General features: G+C 40.5%; 1 protein-coding gene across 1 annotated transcript in view; it reads left to right on the top strand.

The window, feature by feature from the left end:
- PHF3 (PHD finger protein 3) overlaps positions 1-15,595 on the top strand; it is a 172,795-nt gene extending 157,200 nt beyond the window's left edge. Inside the window, exons 14-16 of the mRNA XM_073569399.1 lie at positions 1,006-1,095; positions 6,244-6,439; positions 12,741-15,595. Coding sequence (XP_073425500.1) covers positions 1,006-1,095; positions 6,244-6,439; positions 12,741-14,809 — 2,355 coding nt within the window. The 3' untranslated portion in view covers positions 14,810-15,595. The remainder of the gene's footprint in view (positions 1-1,005; positions 1,096-6,243; positions 6,440-12,740) is intronic.
- Positions 15,596-15,882: the final 287 nt, after the last annotated feature.

The following is a 15,882-nucleotide window of genomic DNA, read 5'->3' as shown; positions in this document are numbered from 1 at the left end:
CGGCGCATACAGACATGATCCCCATTCACATCCATGCTGATCAGTGTGAATCTGCATAGGAATGACTAACAAATACCGTATATGTGCAAATCTGCCTGAAAACTGATATAATGCTGTAATAATGTGAAGTTTTTAACCTAACAAATTTAATTTGTAATTAAATTATACGCCATGGAAAAGATAACATTAAGGGCGCATGCAAATATCGGCATGCATAGATATATATTTTCGTGTTATAATTGTTCAGAATAATAAAAATTATTGTGCCAGCAGTATGACATAAAGAACATAATGTGAAAAACCCAAGTGTATACCATGAGGAAGTCTGAACAACAGTCATGGTGATCCATGTTGAAGGTAAAGATGACAGTGCAGAATCCAGTGGGTGCTCTCTGAAAAGGCATAAGAAAAAAAAAAGAATTCTGAAGGAAGGAAGAGTATCAAATATACAGAAGGGGAGGGAAGAAGTGGTCGAGAGGAGAAAAAGGGGAAACCCGTAAAAAAAAAGTTCTTAATTCAGTCTATGTGTCGCTAAACTGTGTGTGTGTTAAAAATCCACTTGGACTCAGAGTGAAAAGGTCACTAGAAACATCACCTCCTCTGATGTTGGTGTAAACCGCTTTCAACCCCATGACACGTATTTCTCTAGTGTTACCTCCATGATGATGCAAAAAAATGAGAATCCACAGATGTGAGTGTTTTACCTTTCTTCTGATCTTTTTTGGCCATTGCAGTACTAGAAAGGTGTTTTTGTATTCTCCATCTTAATTCTTGAGTCATTTGAGTAGCATGCAGTAGATCTTGGGGATTTGGCATATCAGTGACTAGACAATATTGCACGAGCTGCAATTGAAGTACGCGTGAGACCGTAATTCTGTGGGAAACATAGGCAAGGAAATACTTTCACTGGCAATTTAATAATTCTGTAGGCATCAATTACAGTATGCATCCTAACCGCATAGAGTGATATGTATCCAAATCTAAGAGTATACATTTTTTTTTTAGGACCTTCCTGAAAGCATACAAGTAGGTGGAAGGATTTCTCCACAAACTGTATGGGACTATGTAGAAAAGATAAAGGCCTCTGGAACAAAGGTACTACATACCTACAAGTATACAATATATTTCACAAAACTTTGCAAATACAAATTAGCATTTCAATGTTTAAAGGTGACTTATTAACATTTGCACAGGCTTTAGGCATTTCGCTTTTTGTAAGTCATACATGAAATGTTTATGGATAATGCCGAGGTGTCCTCCATATTGTACTTAAGTCTTTCTTCAATACCCCAATTGTTACTCCTGGGCTTTGCTCCAAGGCCCCTTGATAATCGTGGATCGGCACTGTGAACAGTAGATGGATATATCACAAAAGATGGTGACTGTTACTTGGTAACCACATGTCCGCTTTCCTGACTCCTTCTCATTTACGCAGGTTTTGAAAGGATTTAGTGCCAGCACAGATTTGGACAGCCGAATCGTCTGTATCTGCGCATTTGCTGAATGTTTTTGCAGTGTGGGCTTAAGCAGTGTGGCTTGTCATAGTTGCCTTAGGGAATTTTAGACATTTGGCCTAAATTTACCCAAACCCTATGAATTTAAGGGCGAAAATAACATCACGGAACCAGATTTTATTATACCAGACATACAGCTAGAAAAAATGTTTTGAAATCAGGATTGTGTGATAGAGAGCTCTGTTTGTTAGCTGACCTTGGCTAGAAGATCCTTGGTCAGGTGCTACAATACTTCTACAGATAGTGTTTCAGCTGGATGTCCTCCTTCACGTCTCTGGTTCTATCTAATTAAACGTAGTCTTCCAGCACATAACTGCTCAACCCAAGCATAGGTGCTTTGTGAACCCTTGGCATAGCCAATCATTTACGTGCTCCTGACCACCTATTTGTTTTCCATCACAATGCCCCTTCTCTGGTTCTATAAAGCCAGAGCTATCCATTAAAATAGAGGGGAAGGGGTAGAGCGTGAGGGAAAACAAGTGGGTTGGAAGGTTCACTTAAAAAGTAAGGCTGTGTTCACACGTAGCGGTTTTTTTGTGTTTTCGCGGCTATTTTAAACGCGCGATTTTGCAGCGAAAACGCAAAAAGCAGCATCCCATGCAATCCTATGGCATTCTGCACATGCTGTGCTAATGCTGCGGATTTTTGCACGGCGGAATTGCATCACGGAAAAATACGCAGCATGCTCATTCTTTGTGCGGAATCTCGGGAAAATCCGCACACGTAGGAATGCATTGTTCTGCTTGTGGCTGTGCCCACCATGAGAAAAGTAAGCAGAACATTTGCGGGTGGTACCCACGGTCTGGAGGAGAGGAGACTCTCCTCCAGCCTCTGGGTACCATATCCCTGTAAAAAATAGAATTAAAATAAAAAAATCATCATATTCTCACCTTCTGATGTCCCTCGCAGTGTCACCAGGCCTCAGCGATGCTCCCAGCAGGTCCCGTTCCCAGTGATGCATTGCGACAATGATCTTTATTGACGTCGCGGTTTCGTCATCAAAGGTCATTGTCGCAATGCATCTCCTGTACTGATTGTCCATTCTCAATATTCTCAATTCACAGGTAAAATCTATATTCCGTGATTACAGATTGTTACATTCCTGAGAAAGGAGATGACCGTTGCTACTGATGGAGAGATGAAGAGGAGCTCTGTCTCTAATTCCTCCTCTTTTTTTCACCATTCTCCCTCCTCCATTTGCTATAGAATTTTATCAATAGTAACTACCTTATCCTATCTGAGTAATATATTAGTCTGTCTTCACTGAAGGAAGATTTAACCCGTTAAGGCTACTTTCACACTTGCTTTGTTTTGCAGCGCGTTTTTCCCGCAAAAAAACGCATAGAAAAAATGCATACAAATGCATAAAAATGCTGCGGTTTTTTCAAGCATTTTTATGAGCATGCATGAAAAAAACGCAGCGTTTTTATGCGTTTGTATGCGTTTTTAGTGCGTATTTACCGTGTTTGCGTCTTTTTCCAACATTAGTTGGCCCCTCACACTAAGGCTGGTTTCACATTAGCGCTTTTGTGCACAGCGCATCGTGCGCACCCGTGCTCATGCGCACTGCGCACCTATACTTAACATGACGTGCGCATGGTCTTGCGCATACTTGCGTTTTCGTGCGCATGCGTTTTTTTGTCTTTTGCGCCAGGCGCGCCAGACGCAACATGTTGCATTTTTGGTTCCGCCCTGTCTCGTCAAAAAAACGCTTGCGCACGGAATGCGCAAAAACACCACATTGGAGCCTATGGGAACGCATGCGTGCGCATGGTCTTGCGCACGCTTGCGTTTTTTTGCGCATGCTTTTTTGAGTTAAACAAGTCTAGAATGTTCTCTAGACAATGGAAAAAACGTCACACTTAAAAACGCATGCGCATAAAAAACGCAAACGCATGCAAAAACGCATGTAAAACGCAAACAACGCTGCGTTTTTTTTACACATCAGCGTGCGCATGACGTTAAAAAAACGTGCGTTTGTTTTGCGTTTTTCTTTGCGTTTTTTATGCGCCCGATGCGCTGCGCAAAAAAACGCTAATGTGAAACTAGCCTAACCCAAACCATGACTTTACTAACCCTAACCCTGACCCTAACCAAACCATACCCTAACCCTGACCCTAACCCTTAACCAAACCATACTAACCCTAACTCTAACCCTTAACCAAACCCTACCCAAACTCTAACCCTAAACCCTAACTAACCCTAAACCCTAACCCTTAACCAAACCATACTAACCCTAACCCTAAACCCCCTTAACTAACCCTAACTCTAACCCAAACCCCTAAATTCCATTGTCTAACTAATGGTCAACAAAAAAACGCATGCGCAAAAAACCGCATACATGAGCATGCCAATGCGCACCCATAGACTTATAATGGGTGTCTTGCTGTAAAAAAATGCATTGCGCTCGCATGCGTTTTTTTGAGGCAAGTCGGACGCCCAAAAAATGCAACAGGATGCATTTTGTGCGCCCGAGCGCACACCACAAAAAAAGTATGCGCGGAAAAACGCATACAAACGCATGTGTATGCGCACATAAGCGCATCCCATGCAAAATATAGGGAAAAAAGCATGCGTTTTTTAGCGCTAAAATACAGCGCAAAAAAACGCAAGTGTGAAACCAGCCTAATTGAGAACTTTGAGAATGAATGATCAGTCCAGAAGGAGAAAGACGCAGATTTCTCTGATAATACAGTATATACTACAAAATGTCTTATTTTTATGTGTGCTATTGATTTATAAAATAAAACAACTGTGAACCTTTAAGTGTTTGGCCACACCAAGGGTGCACCGAGCTCCTGTACTTGTACCTGTTTGAACCATTTTTCTGTGTTGACAAACTCTTTAACCCCTTACTGCCATTGGACAGTATAGTACGTCCGATGGGAGTATCCCCCCGCTTTGATGTGGGCTCCAGCGGTGAGCCCACCTGAAAGTCGGGACATGTCAGCTGTTTTGAACAGCTGACATGTGCCTGCAACAATAGCCGCGAGTGGAATCGCGATCCGCCCGTGGCTATTAGCTAGTAAAATACCGCTGTCAAACTCTGACAGCGTCATTTAACAAGCGCTTCTGGACATCCGGCCGGAAATGCGCTCACCGGTGAATCGCATCACGTGATCGCGGGTCACCGCTGTGTCGGCATGACAACCAGAGATCTCCTTGAGACCTCTATGGTTGTTGATGCCGGATTGCTGTGAGCGCCACCCTGCGATCTGAACATTGCCTCTATGTAGCAGACCCGATCAAGTTGTGGCAGCCAAAGTTTAAAAAAAAAAAAAAAATGTTTTTAAGAATATGAAAAAAAAAGTATAGAAGTTCAAATCACCCCCCTTTTGCCCCATTCAAAATAAAACAATAAAAATAAAATCAAACATGGACAAATTTGGTATCACCCCGTTCAGAATCACCCAATCTATCAATAGAAAAGTATTCACTACATCGCTAAATGACATAGTGAGAAAAAAAATCAAACCGCTAGAATTACTTTTTTTTTGGCAGTCGTGACATTGCATTAAAATGCAATAACGGGTGATTAAAAGATCATATCTGCACCAAAATGGTATCATTAAAAACGTCAGCTCGGCACGCAAAAAATAAGCATTCACCCAACCCAAGATCATGAAAATTGGAGACGCTTGAGGTCTCGGAAAATGGTATAATTCTTTTTTTTTTTTTTTTTTTTTTTTTTAAGCAAACTTTGGAATTTTTTTTCACCATATAGATAAAAAAAAAAAGAACCTAGACATGTTTGGTGTCTATGAACTCGTAATGACCTGGAGAATCGTAACGGCAGGTCAGTTTTATTATTTAGTGAACCTAGCAAAAAAGCCAAACAAAAAACAAGTGTGGGATTGAACTTTTTTTTTGCAATTTCGCCGCACTTGAAATTTTTTTCCCGGCTTCTGTTAAACGACATGGTAAAACCAATGGTATCGTTCAAAAGTACATCTCGTCCCGCGAAAAACAAGCTCTCATATGGCCATATTGATGGAATAATAAAAAAAAATTATGGCTCTGGGAAGAAGGGGAGCGAAAAACAAAAACGCAAAACCGGGAAAAAAAAAAGCTCTGGTCATAAAGGGGTTAAACTATGAATTAAAGGAATTGTTAACTACTCGACAACCCCTTCTGAATCCCTGTGTTTGCCTTCAGTAAAATAATAACAATTATACTCCCCTTCGATGTTCGCATTGGTCAAGATGTGTCAACACTGGCTCTCCTGGGGCCCTCGTGACATTATGTTTTGCGATCACTGGTGTCAATCAGCACTAGCTTCACGCTACTCTACTCTCATGCAGAAAAATGTGACAGGAGCCAGGAGGTTGATAAAGTCTAATATTTTGTATTTTCTTTTCAGTGGGGTTTTTGTAGAGTTGGCGTGAATCGATTCCTAGGACCCAGTCTGTTGGTAACTTTTGACTGCTGGACTAGTTCTCTGAAAACACCTCCTAGACTTCTGCATCTGTTTTGATTAGAAGACCTTGTGCAACATCATAGTTGTAGTATTATGCACATGTGACGTCGCACCACGAATCAGAAGTAAAGTTGCAGATGCTAGGAGGTAGGAGCTGGTTCTCATTGCTCCTGCCTAGCAATTACAGACTATTGAAGTGCCTAGAGGACCAAATCTGGCAAATCTGTTCATACCATATCTAGTGTTTTGTTAAAAAATTGTGATTTGAAACCATCACTATCTACAACTGAATTTAAATTATTTGTTTTTTAGGAAACTTGTGTTATACGTTTCACTCCAGAGACAGAAGAAGATCAAATATCTTACACACTGCTATATTCTTACTTCAGTAGCAGAAAACGCTATGGTGTAGTTGCAAACAACATGAGGCAGGTGAAAGACATGTATCTCATTCCCTTAGGTGCCTCTGAAAAAATTCCACATTTCTTTGTACCCTTCGACGGACCTGGTAAGCTTTAGGCTTTTTTACTTCTTAACATGGGAACGGTTTTCAAATTTATATTATTTTGCACAAAGAAAGAAGCCATGTAATCTGATCAATCCTTCTTTTTGTAAACTTTTTTTTTTTTTTTTTTTAGGTGCATGAGATATAAAGCATATATACAGTTAGGTCCATATGTATTTGGACAGAGACAACATTTTTCTAATTTTGGTTTTAGACATTACCACAATGAATTTTAAACAAAACAATTCAGATGCAGTTGAAGTTCAGACTTACAGCTTTCATTTGAGGGTATCCACATTAAAATTGGATGAAGGGTTTAGGAGTTTCAGCTCCTTAACATGTGCCACCCTGTTTTTAAAGGGACCAAAAGTAATTGTGCAATTGACTCCAAGGCTATTTCATGGACAGGTGTGGGCAGTCCCTTCATTATGTCATTCTCAATTAAGCAGATAAAAGGCCTGGAGTTGATTTGAGGTGTGGTGCTTGCATTTGGAAGGTTTTGCTGTGAAGGAAACATGCGTCCAAAGGAGCTCTCCATGCAGGTGAAACAAGCCACACTTAAGCTGCAAAAAAAGAAAAAACCCATCCGAGAAATTGCTGCAACATTAGGAGTGGCAAAATCTACAGTTTTTTTGTGGAACTTATTCATGGACTTTAGTGCGCTGCTTGACAAAATACCGAATCCAGGTTATGTTGAAAGATTAACCATTTAATTCCCAACGCGTTTCGAAGTATATAGTACTTCTTCCTCAGTGGATGACATTGGCGGTCACGGAGTTGACCTTTGGACGTGCAGCAAGCTGACTACGGATCTTACATGCTTAAATCTCTCCTGGAAAGGGTGAGTAAATTTATTTCGTTCTTTCAATATCAACCCAGATAAGACCCTATTGCGCTTTTTTGTGTTCCTATAGTTTATATACATTAAAATCTACAGTTTGGTACATCCTGAGAAAGAAAGCAAGCACTGGTGAACTCATCAATGCAAAAAGACCTGGGCGCCCACGGAAGACAACAGCGGTGGATGATCGCAGAATAATCTCCATGGTGAAGAGAAACCCCTTCACAACAGCCAACCAAGTGAACAACACTCTCCAGGAGGTAGGCGTATCAATATCCAAATCTACCATAAAGAGAAGACTGCATGAAAGTAAATACAGAGGGTTCACTGCATGGTGCAAGCCACTCATAAGCATCAAGAATCAAAAGGCTAGACTGGACTTTGGTAAAAAAACATCTAAAAAAGCCAGCACAGTTCTGGAAGAACATTCTTTGGACAGATGAAACCAAGATCAACCTCTACCAGAATGATAGAAAGAGAAAAGTATGGCGAAGGCGTGGTACAGCTCATGACCCAAAGCATGCCACATCATCTGTAAAACACGGCGGAGGCAGTGTGATGGCTTGGGCATGCATGGCTGCCAGTGGCACTGGGTCACTAGTGTTTATTGATGATGTGACACAGGACAGAAGCAGCCGAATGAATTCTGAGGTATGCAGAGCCATACTGTGTGCTCAGATCCAGCCAAATGCAGCCAAACTGATTGGTCGTCGTTTCATACTACAGATGGACAATGACCCAAAACATAAAGCCAAAGCAACCCAGGAGTTTATTAAAGCAAAAAAGTGGAATATTCTTGAATGGCCAAGTCAGTCACCTGATCACAACCCAATTGAGCATGCATTTCACTTTTTAAAGACTAAACTTCAGACAGAAAGGCCCACAAACAAACAGCAACTGAAAACCACCGCAGTGAAGGCCTGGCAGAGCATCAAAAAGGTGGAAACACAGCGTCTGGTGATGTCCATGAGTTCAAGACTTCAGGCAGTCATTGCCAACAAAGGGTTTTCAACCAAGTACTAGAAATGAACATTTTATTTCCAATTATTTAATCTGTCCAATTACTTTTGGTCCCTTTAAAACAGGGTGGCACATGTTAAGGAGCTGAAACTCCTAAACCCCTTCATCCAGTTATTGATGTGGATACCCTCAAATGAAAGCTGAAAGTCTGAACTTCAACTGCATCTGAATTGTTTTGTTTAAAATTCATTGTGGTAATGTCTAGAACCAAAATTAGAAAAATGTTGTCTCTGTCCAAATATATATGGACCTAACTGTATAGTATATCAGTATACATTTCCCTTTAATATCATATGTCTTTTTTTGCATATGTTCCCCAGGTTTGTTTCCATGCATTTAGTGGCACCTTGTAAATTTTAGTGATCATATTGTAGTGCATCCAGCATCCTTGTTAGTTCCCATTTAATGCTTCCTTCCTGGCCACATAGACCTCACAAGAAGTAGACAGTATTTACAGGTTGTTACTTAGAAGCCTCACATGTGAGTAGAGATACAAAAAACATTACATGTGTAATTGCCCTATTTTTAGGACTTTAAGATCCTCATTGTATAGCAAGAAAAAAATCTTGCAAAAAAAGTGTCTGTCTCTTATAGTCCGCAGATAGGGAGTCCTAGCAGTGTCAGACATCTTTGACTGCTTTTTCAATGTTATGACAAAGCACTTATGACACTCACACTGCAATTTATCTTCTCATTCTGCTCCTCCAGTTGCCCTACTCAATGCCTGCCTTTTCCCTGTGAATGACTGCTTTCCTTTCTGATTGCTCTGTGTCTAGACTAATTAAGCAGCACTATCAATAGTCTTGTTAGTCTGGTTGAATTTGATCTGTGCAGTCACAGCACAGAAGAGGCAGGCATTGAGATGTCCAGTTCAGAAAAGGAACATCCAAAGCACAGAACAGTAATGACGCACCTCTCCTTCTGTAAACGGCCCCAGGGCTAGGATTGTAGCTCTAGATTGTGTATGCAGCTTCACATGGGGGGCGCTTTTAGAAAGGTCTCGCTATGTCATTAACGTTCCCTGTAATAAGTCCACAGTATAGGTGGTCATGGGATGTTTGACTGTAAAGGCCCCGTCACACTAAGCGACTTACCAGCGATCCCGACACCGATATCAAGGTGTCAGGATCGCTAGTAAGTCGCTATGTGATCGCTGGTGAGCTGACACACAGACAGCTTCACCAGCGATCAGCACAGCGATGCCGAGCGCCCGGCATCGCTTGCCATCGCTGTAAGAAATAGAATCAAAATAAAAAATATAGTATTCTCACCTTTCGACGTCCCGTTCAGCCATCCTGCCTCTCTCCACGCTCCGGTCCCAGTGATCCTTTGCACGAATGACCACGAGATGTCACAGTCTCGAGGGATAACAAAGTCTCGCGGTCATTCGTGCAAAGGATCACTGGGACCGGAGCGTGGAGAGAGGCAGGATGGCTGAACGCGACGTCGGAAGGTGAGAATAACTCTATTTTTTATTATTTTTTACACCTGATCGCTGGTCTCCCGCCTGTCACACGCAGCGATGCGTGCTGGCCAGCGGGAGACCAGCGACCAAAGAAATGTCAAGAGGTTTCTTGCAGCGATACCGGCAGGGGGGCCGCTCGCTGATCGCTGTCACACACAGCGATCTCGCTGGTGAGGTCGCTGTTACGTCACAAAAGTTGTGACTCAGCAGCGATCTCGCTACCGAGATCGCTTAGTGAGACGGGGCCTTTATGTGTGCTTTAAGGCAATACCCCACTGTGTTAATCATGTTCTGATAATAGCCTCTCCCTCTGTAAATGCCTGTAATGATAGCCTGGGGTTCAGGCTGCTTGAATGGCATTAAACATTGCTAGGGTTTTAGATACTGGGAAGACACCGAGCCAGAGTCAAAGTGCAGAATAATAAAGAGAGTGACAAAGGCAAGCTTACTGCTTCTGTTCACACTGACACATAATGTAATGCCAAGTACAATGAGATGTCAGTTTGTTTTCAGCATGGACAGCAGGACAAATGCTCACCCATGCTCCATACAGTTCTGTAGATAAAACAGCAGTGTAATCTGCCATGAGCTGCCATCAATGTCTGATCGGCGGGGGTCCGACACATGGCACCACCACCAATCAGCTGATAAAACCTGGCAGCAGCCAAATGTAAACGCATCAAATGGTGTTGCTATGTGCAGCTTCATTCACTGTGTGGCAGACACTGCCGGCTAGTGCAGATCTAGACATTAAATGGAGATGCTCAGACATACCATTACCTTTACCCTTCCTTTTACCACTTTTCTACCTTTTCTTGTGTAGGTGCATATTATAGTTAAAAACTTACAGTACATATACAGTACCAGTCAAAAGTTTGGCACACCTGTTCATTTAAAGGTTCACCGTATTGTTACGGGAATTTGCATATTCTTGATACAGAATGAAGGCGGCAAAACCACAAAGGTATCCATAATGAAACAAGAAGAAAAGAAACCAGAATGTGTGTTAAACCTTTGATTCGTCAAAATACCGCCTTTTACTTTGGTGACACACTTGGCAGTCTCTCTCAAGCAGCTTTATCAGGTTTCAAAGCAAAAGAAAGTGTACAATGGTATGATTAAGGACTGCACTATGTCCAAAATGTGTTGCTTTTGCCTTGTTGCAATAATTTTAATGTGCCTGGAACCTTTTAAGCTGTACTAATAAATTGGTGAAGTTTTATGTCGAAATGGCTGGACACCTTTGCTTGGCTTGTCTGCATGTCAAGCCAAGCAGGATTTTTTACTTTCTGTGACTAGGCACTTTACAGCTAATCTATGGGATCTCGTAAACTTGTACAATATGCTTATCGAGTCATCACTAGAGATGGGCGAACCAGAACAGTAAAGTTCGGCATCCGTACTTAACACCTACTGTTGGGGCACAGACACCGAACATGTACTTTACCAGGAAAATCCGTGTTACTGTTCGGTTTCGGCCCCCCAAACACCGGGTGTTTGACACGCTGTCGTGCATGTTCCCCTGTATTTTTGGTAACCATGACTGGAGTATTTAAGACAGCTGACTTCCTTCAATCCCTGCTGGTGATTTTCTTCCTGTGCCTTCTGGGGTCTGATGTCTCCTGCTCTGTTCCTGCATGGTTCAGCTAAGTGGTTCATTTGCTAATCTTTTTGCATCTGATCTGGTTTTGTCGATCTCTGCTTTGTGCGGGTCAGCTCGCTCCTGCTGGGGCTGTGCTGGATCACCGCCCATATGTTACTGCTTGTGTCAGTTTGTTCTGTCCCCTGTCTCTTTTTGCTTTGCTTTCAGTATATACCAGAGTGCTGATATAGTGGAGGCGAAGTCGTGTGACTTCAGTGTTTTTTTGAGCATCAGACGTGTTGGATTTTTCAGGGTTTTTTGCGTGATTGCGGACAGTGTCTTTCCTGTCCTGTCTAGTCAGTCTGGGCCCCATCATTTGCTCATTCTATTTTTCTGCCTGCGTTTGTGTTTTCATCTTGTCTCACCGACAATATATGTTTGGGGGCTATCTATTCCTTTGGGGTCTGCTCCGGGGCAGTTTAGATTTCACCTTTCTTGCTTTAGGCTGAGTTAGCTCTCCGCCTGTGCCTAGGCGTCTAGGACATCGTAGGTACGCTCCACTGCTACTGCTAGTTGTGTGGATAGGATCAGGGGTCTGCAATCCGCTTAGTTACCAACCTCTCTGGTTTTCTGGTGGCTTAGCCTGGTCCTGCTATTCTCCTCGGTTTCATAACACATATCAACCATAAGTCCCAAAATTATAATGTATACTTTATTAATGTAGCAGGAAAATTAATAATGAAGAAAAAACATCAATGCATAGATTGAAATTTAGTATATGCAGAAAAAGGGGCAACACTATCTAGGTAAAATGGCATACCAATATTGCAAATAGTGCTTAAAAAACATAAAACCACACTACAGTGCAGTGTAGCATCAAGTATAAAAATGATAATCAACAGCAGTGTAAATATTATAATATGTAAACAATGTGCACCATGAAAAAAATATGGTGTGCATATTCTAATAAGTACAAGAAAAACCATTACATGATCAGATGTGTCCAAATTTTTGGCGTATTGTAGCCCAAATCAGTTTGAGTGACGTATTTTGTATACATTTGTTATTTTCCATTTTAGCATTCTTAATGCTTTTTTTTAATCAAATGCACTGTGTAATGTTTTTTCGTGATTTTTTTTTTCTCCTTTTCTATTTTTTCTATTAACCTTCTTCCTCAGCTATTTTTTCAAGTTGAAAGTAAATATGCACCTAGGTGGCCAAACTTCTTTTTTCTCACAATGTCTTTTTTAATTTTTATCGAACTGTTTATGGAAAGTAATATGGACACATATTCATGTTCTTACCTCATATTTTATATATCATTGTGCTGATAATGAAATATTTCATTTTTTTCTTGCATGGTTACTTACTAGAAGTTTGTTTATTGTTTCAACAGGCCTAGAAGCTCGTAGACCAAACTTACTTTTGGCATTGATAATTCGCCAGAAAGTAAAAAGACAGCACAGTACAAACATTGACGATGAACAGTTAGGCTCTCTACTTAATGTCCCGGAGAAGAGGAGTAGACTTGAACTTGATGATGACAATGATGAAGAAGATGATGATGAAAATGATTTTTTTAATTCTTTCACAACGGTATTGCATAAGAATAGAAACAGAGCACAGCTTTCAGAAAGTGAGGAACCACCCCCACCACCACCACCAGCAGTTGAAGTTATACCAGAAGCAGTGAAACGAGAACCTCAAAAGCCATTACGATTTCTACCAGGAGTTTTGGTTGGATGGGAAAATCCACAGTCTACCTTAGACCTGGCTAACAAACCTTTACCTGTGGATGATATATTGCAATCTCTTTTAGGTACTACGGAGAATACATTTGAAAGTAAACCCACAGCTACATTAAATAATAAGTCATTAAAAGAAGAAAAAAATCAAGCAATTGAGGAAGTAGTAATTTCTGAAAAAGAATTGGATATAGAAATGAACACAGCATCCAGAATAATAGAAAAAACTAAGGGTGATTCAGCTCCAGTAACTATATCATCTGGATCATCATTAGGGCTTTCTCTAAAAGATAAACCTCCTGATGTTTCAACTGAGGCATTTTTAACTACAATGAATGTTTTGGGCGAGGAAACAGAAGATAAAATAGAACAAGATGACATTGAACATAATATTGTATCAGATTCAAATATGTCTTCAATTCCAGTGACAAAAGGTGACACTGATAAAAATAATGTAGCATCTGTGGATGTTAGTTCAAGTCCTGTGAAATCTCCAAAGTTAATACATAGTAAAAGAGATCCTAGACAAGCAGCAGGAAGAGGTCGTCATGTTAGCACGTCAGATACAAAACATTTTGAATCAAATTCACACTCCAGCAAGGAATCCACAGAGAGTACTTCACGCCACAAGAAAGAGAAGACAAAGAAGCATTCTCAAGAAGAAACAGATGCGTCTTCACCTAAGAGTAGACAAAAAAACAGTTCATTACTGTTTCCTTCTTCCACAGATCTAGAAAAAGATCTAGCCAAAGAATCAAACACTGAAAAAACGTTCCCACCAGATCTCCTGATAGATGAGACAGATCCTCTCCAGCAATTTAGGCGAGCATTGGCTGCAAACAAGTCCCAGTCACAAACCTCAAATGCTCCACACACTGAAAATTCGTGCAAAAATCCAGTTCCTGCATTTTCAGCAAACTTTTCGCCATTAATGATGCAACAACCACCATTCTTACCTTTAAAGGCTAATCCCCCGCCTTTCCCATTTCAGCATGCTCCTGGCTATCCTTTGCAGGCAAATCCAATGTTTCCCTATGCTCCTCACATACCACCTCTCTTACCAACGCCATTAGGTATAGGATTCCCAAGACCACCCAGGTTTCAATCTGCAGAGTCTGGTATTCATAATCCATTAGTTCCATGGCACCCAGCACTTCAGTTAGCTAGACCACCACCTCATTTTTTTGGACATGTAGCTACTGGACCCATGTTGACCACTGAACAAGTCAGGTACCAAGCACCACAAAAACTATATCTTAAAGACAGAGGTTCAGAAAGACGACACAGTGATCCCTGGGACAAGCAAGATCGTTTATCTGACAGAAATTCTAGTCGTGGAAATAGAAGTGGACAAAGGCAGAGATTTTCAAGCGAGTCACATCACTCAAGAGATAAGAGGCATGGTAAGGATTCTGGAAGTGATAAGCACGGCGATAGAGACTCTGAAAGAAGCAGACGTAAAGGTCGAGACAAAGAGAGAAGTCGTGACAGAGATCGGAAAAGTCGCAATGAATCACATAGGGAGAAAGAAAGATCTCGGGGTTCTCATAGTGACAAGTCTTCTGATAGTAGAACAAGTAAAGATGGGAAAAATGATAAGTCTAAAAGTGAGGATAAAGAAAAAAGTAGGGAAAGAAACAAAGATAGAGAAGATGACAAAGACAGGGATCGGCACCACAAAGACAGGAATAGAGACCACAGCGATAAAAGTAAACGATAAAAACATGCTGTTATTTTTATCTTAGCTGTGCCATCATTTTCTATCAATTGTCAGTGTTTTCTCAGACACAAACTGTTGTAAGCCTGATTGCCCATTATATGTTTTGTGTTCAATTCTCACTAATCGTAAACTTATTTAACAAATCTTTTACACAATTGTAAATGTAATGTCTGGTATATTTCTTTCTAAATATCCTAACGTGTAATATTTAGTTGGAAAATTTGTGACAATGAATCAAAATTATTTCAGGTTATGGTATTAACATTTTAAAAGAAAAATCTTTACACAAAATGTTTTATAATTGCACTGTTTTTAAAACCAGAATATCATGAAGCTCTACAGATTCCTACTTGGAGGAGATTTAGATACCTATTTGGTGCTGTAAAAAAAAAACACAACAGCAAAAAAAAACACCTTTGGCAAGTTTCAATAGATTTCCTTAAATAACTGATTATGATCAGCGTATGAGGTTGATTATATCATGGATTAAGTCAAAGCCGTTCGGTTACTATAGCTTTGAAATGCACTTGCCATAGGGGTATTTAGGCTAATCTTTCAAGCTTCAATTTGTTAGTAAGTTAAATTTAGAAATTTTTGTTTGTGCTTTAAATACTTGAAAATTCAGCTTGTACATTCTTGTGGTTTGCTATTTTTATACTGTAAAATGTAAATATTTTAAGGAATATTTTGATTTTAAAGATAAAAACTAACATATTTTATCCCATTCCACTGTATGTAACTTTGTGTTTAATTCCTGTTCTTAAAAAAGTAAAGGTTTTAGTAATATTTCTTGTACTTGCTTTGCATGATTTTTTTTGTTTACCTTTTTTCTTATGTAAAATATATATTTCTAGGTGTCTTGTCCCTAAATATTCACATTTTGCAGCATTTTCATACTTAAAGAAGATATCCAGGACTTTGTGAAAAACAAAAAATGTGCCTACGCACTAAAAGGCAGGTAGTTGCTAGCCACCTGCCTGTTGTGCCTGGCCCCGTTCATTGTCGGCACAGAGTGGTAACAGACCTCTCCTGCTGGGGATTCGGCTGCCTCTGCTAATGTCATGGCGTCAAGA

This window comes from Dendrobates tinctorius, unplaced genomic scaffold (genome assembly GCF_039654945.1).
Source record: "Dendrobates tinctorius isolate UK_male_01 unplaced genomic scaffold, ASM3965494v1 ptg000024l, whole genome shotgun sequence".
NCBI classification, from domain to species: Eukaryota; Metazoa; Chordata; class Amphibia; order Anura; family Dendrobatidae; genus Dendrobates; species Dendrobates tinctorius.
This window is presented reverse-complemented; position numbering and strand designations above follow the sequence as displayed.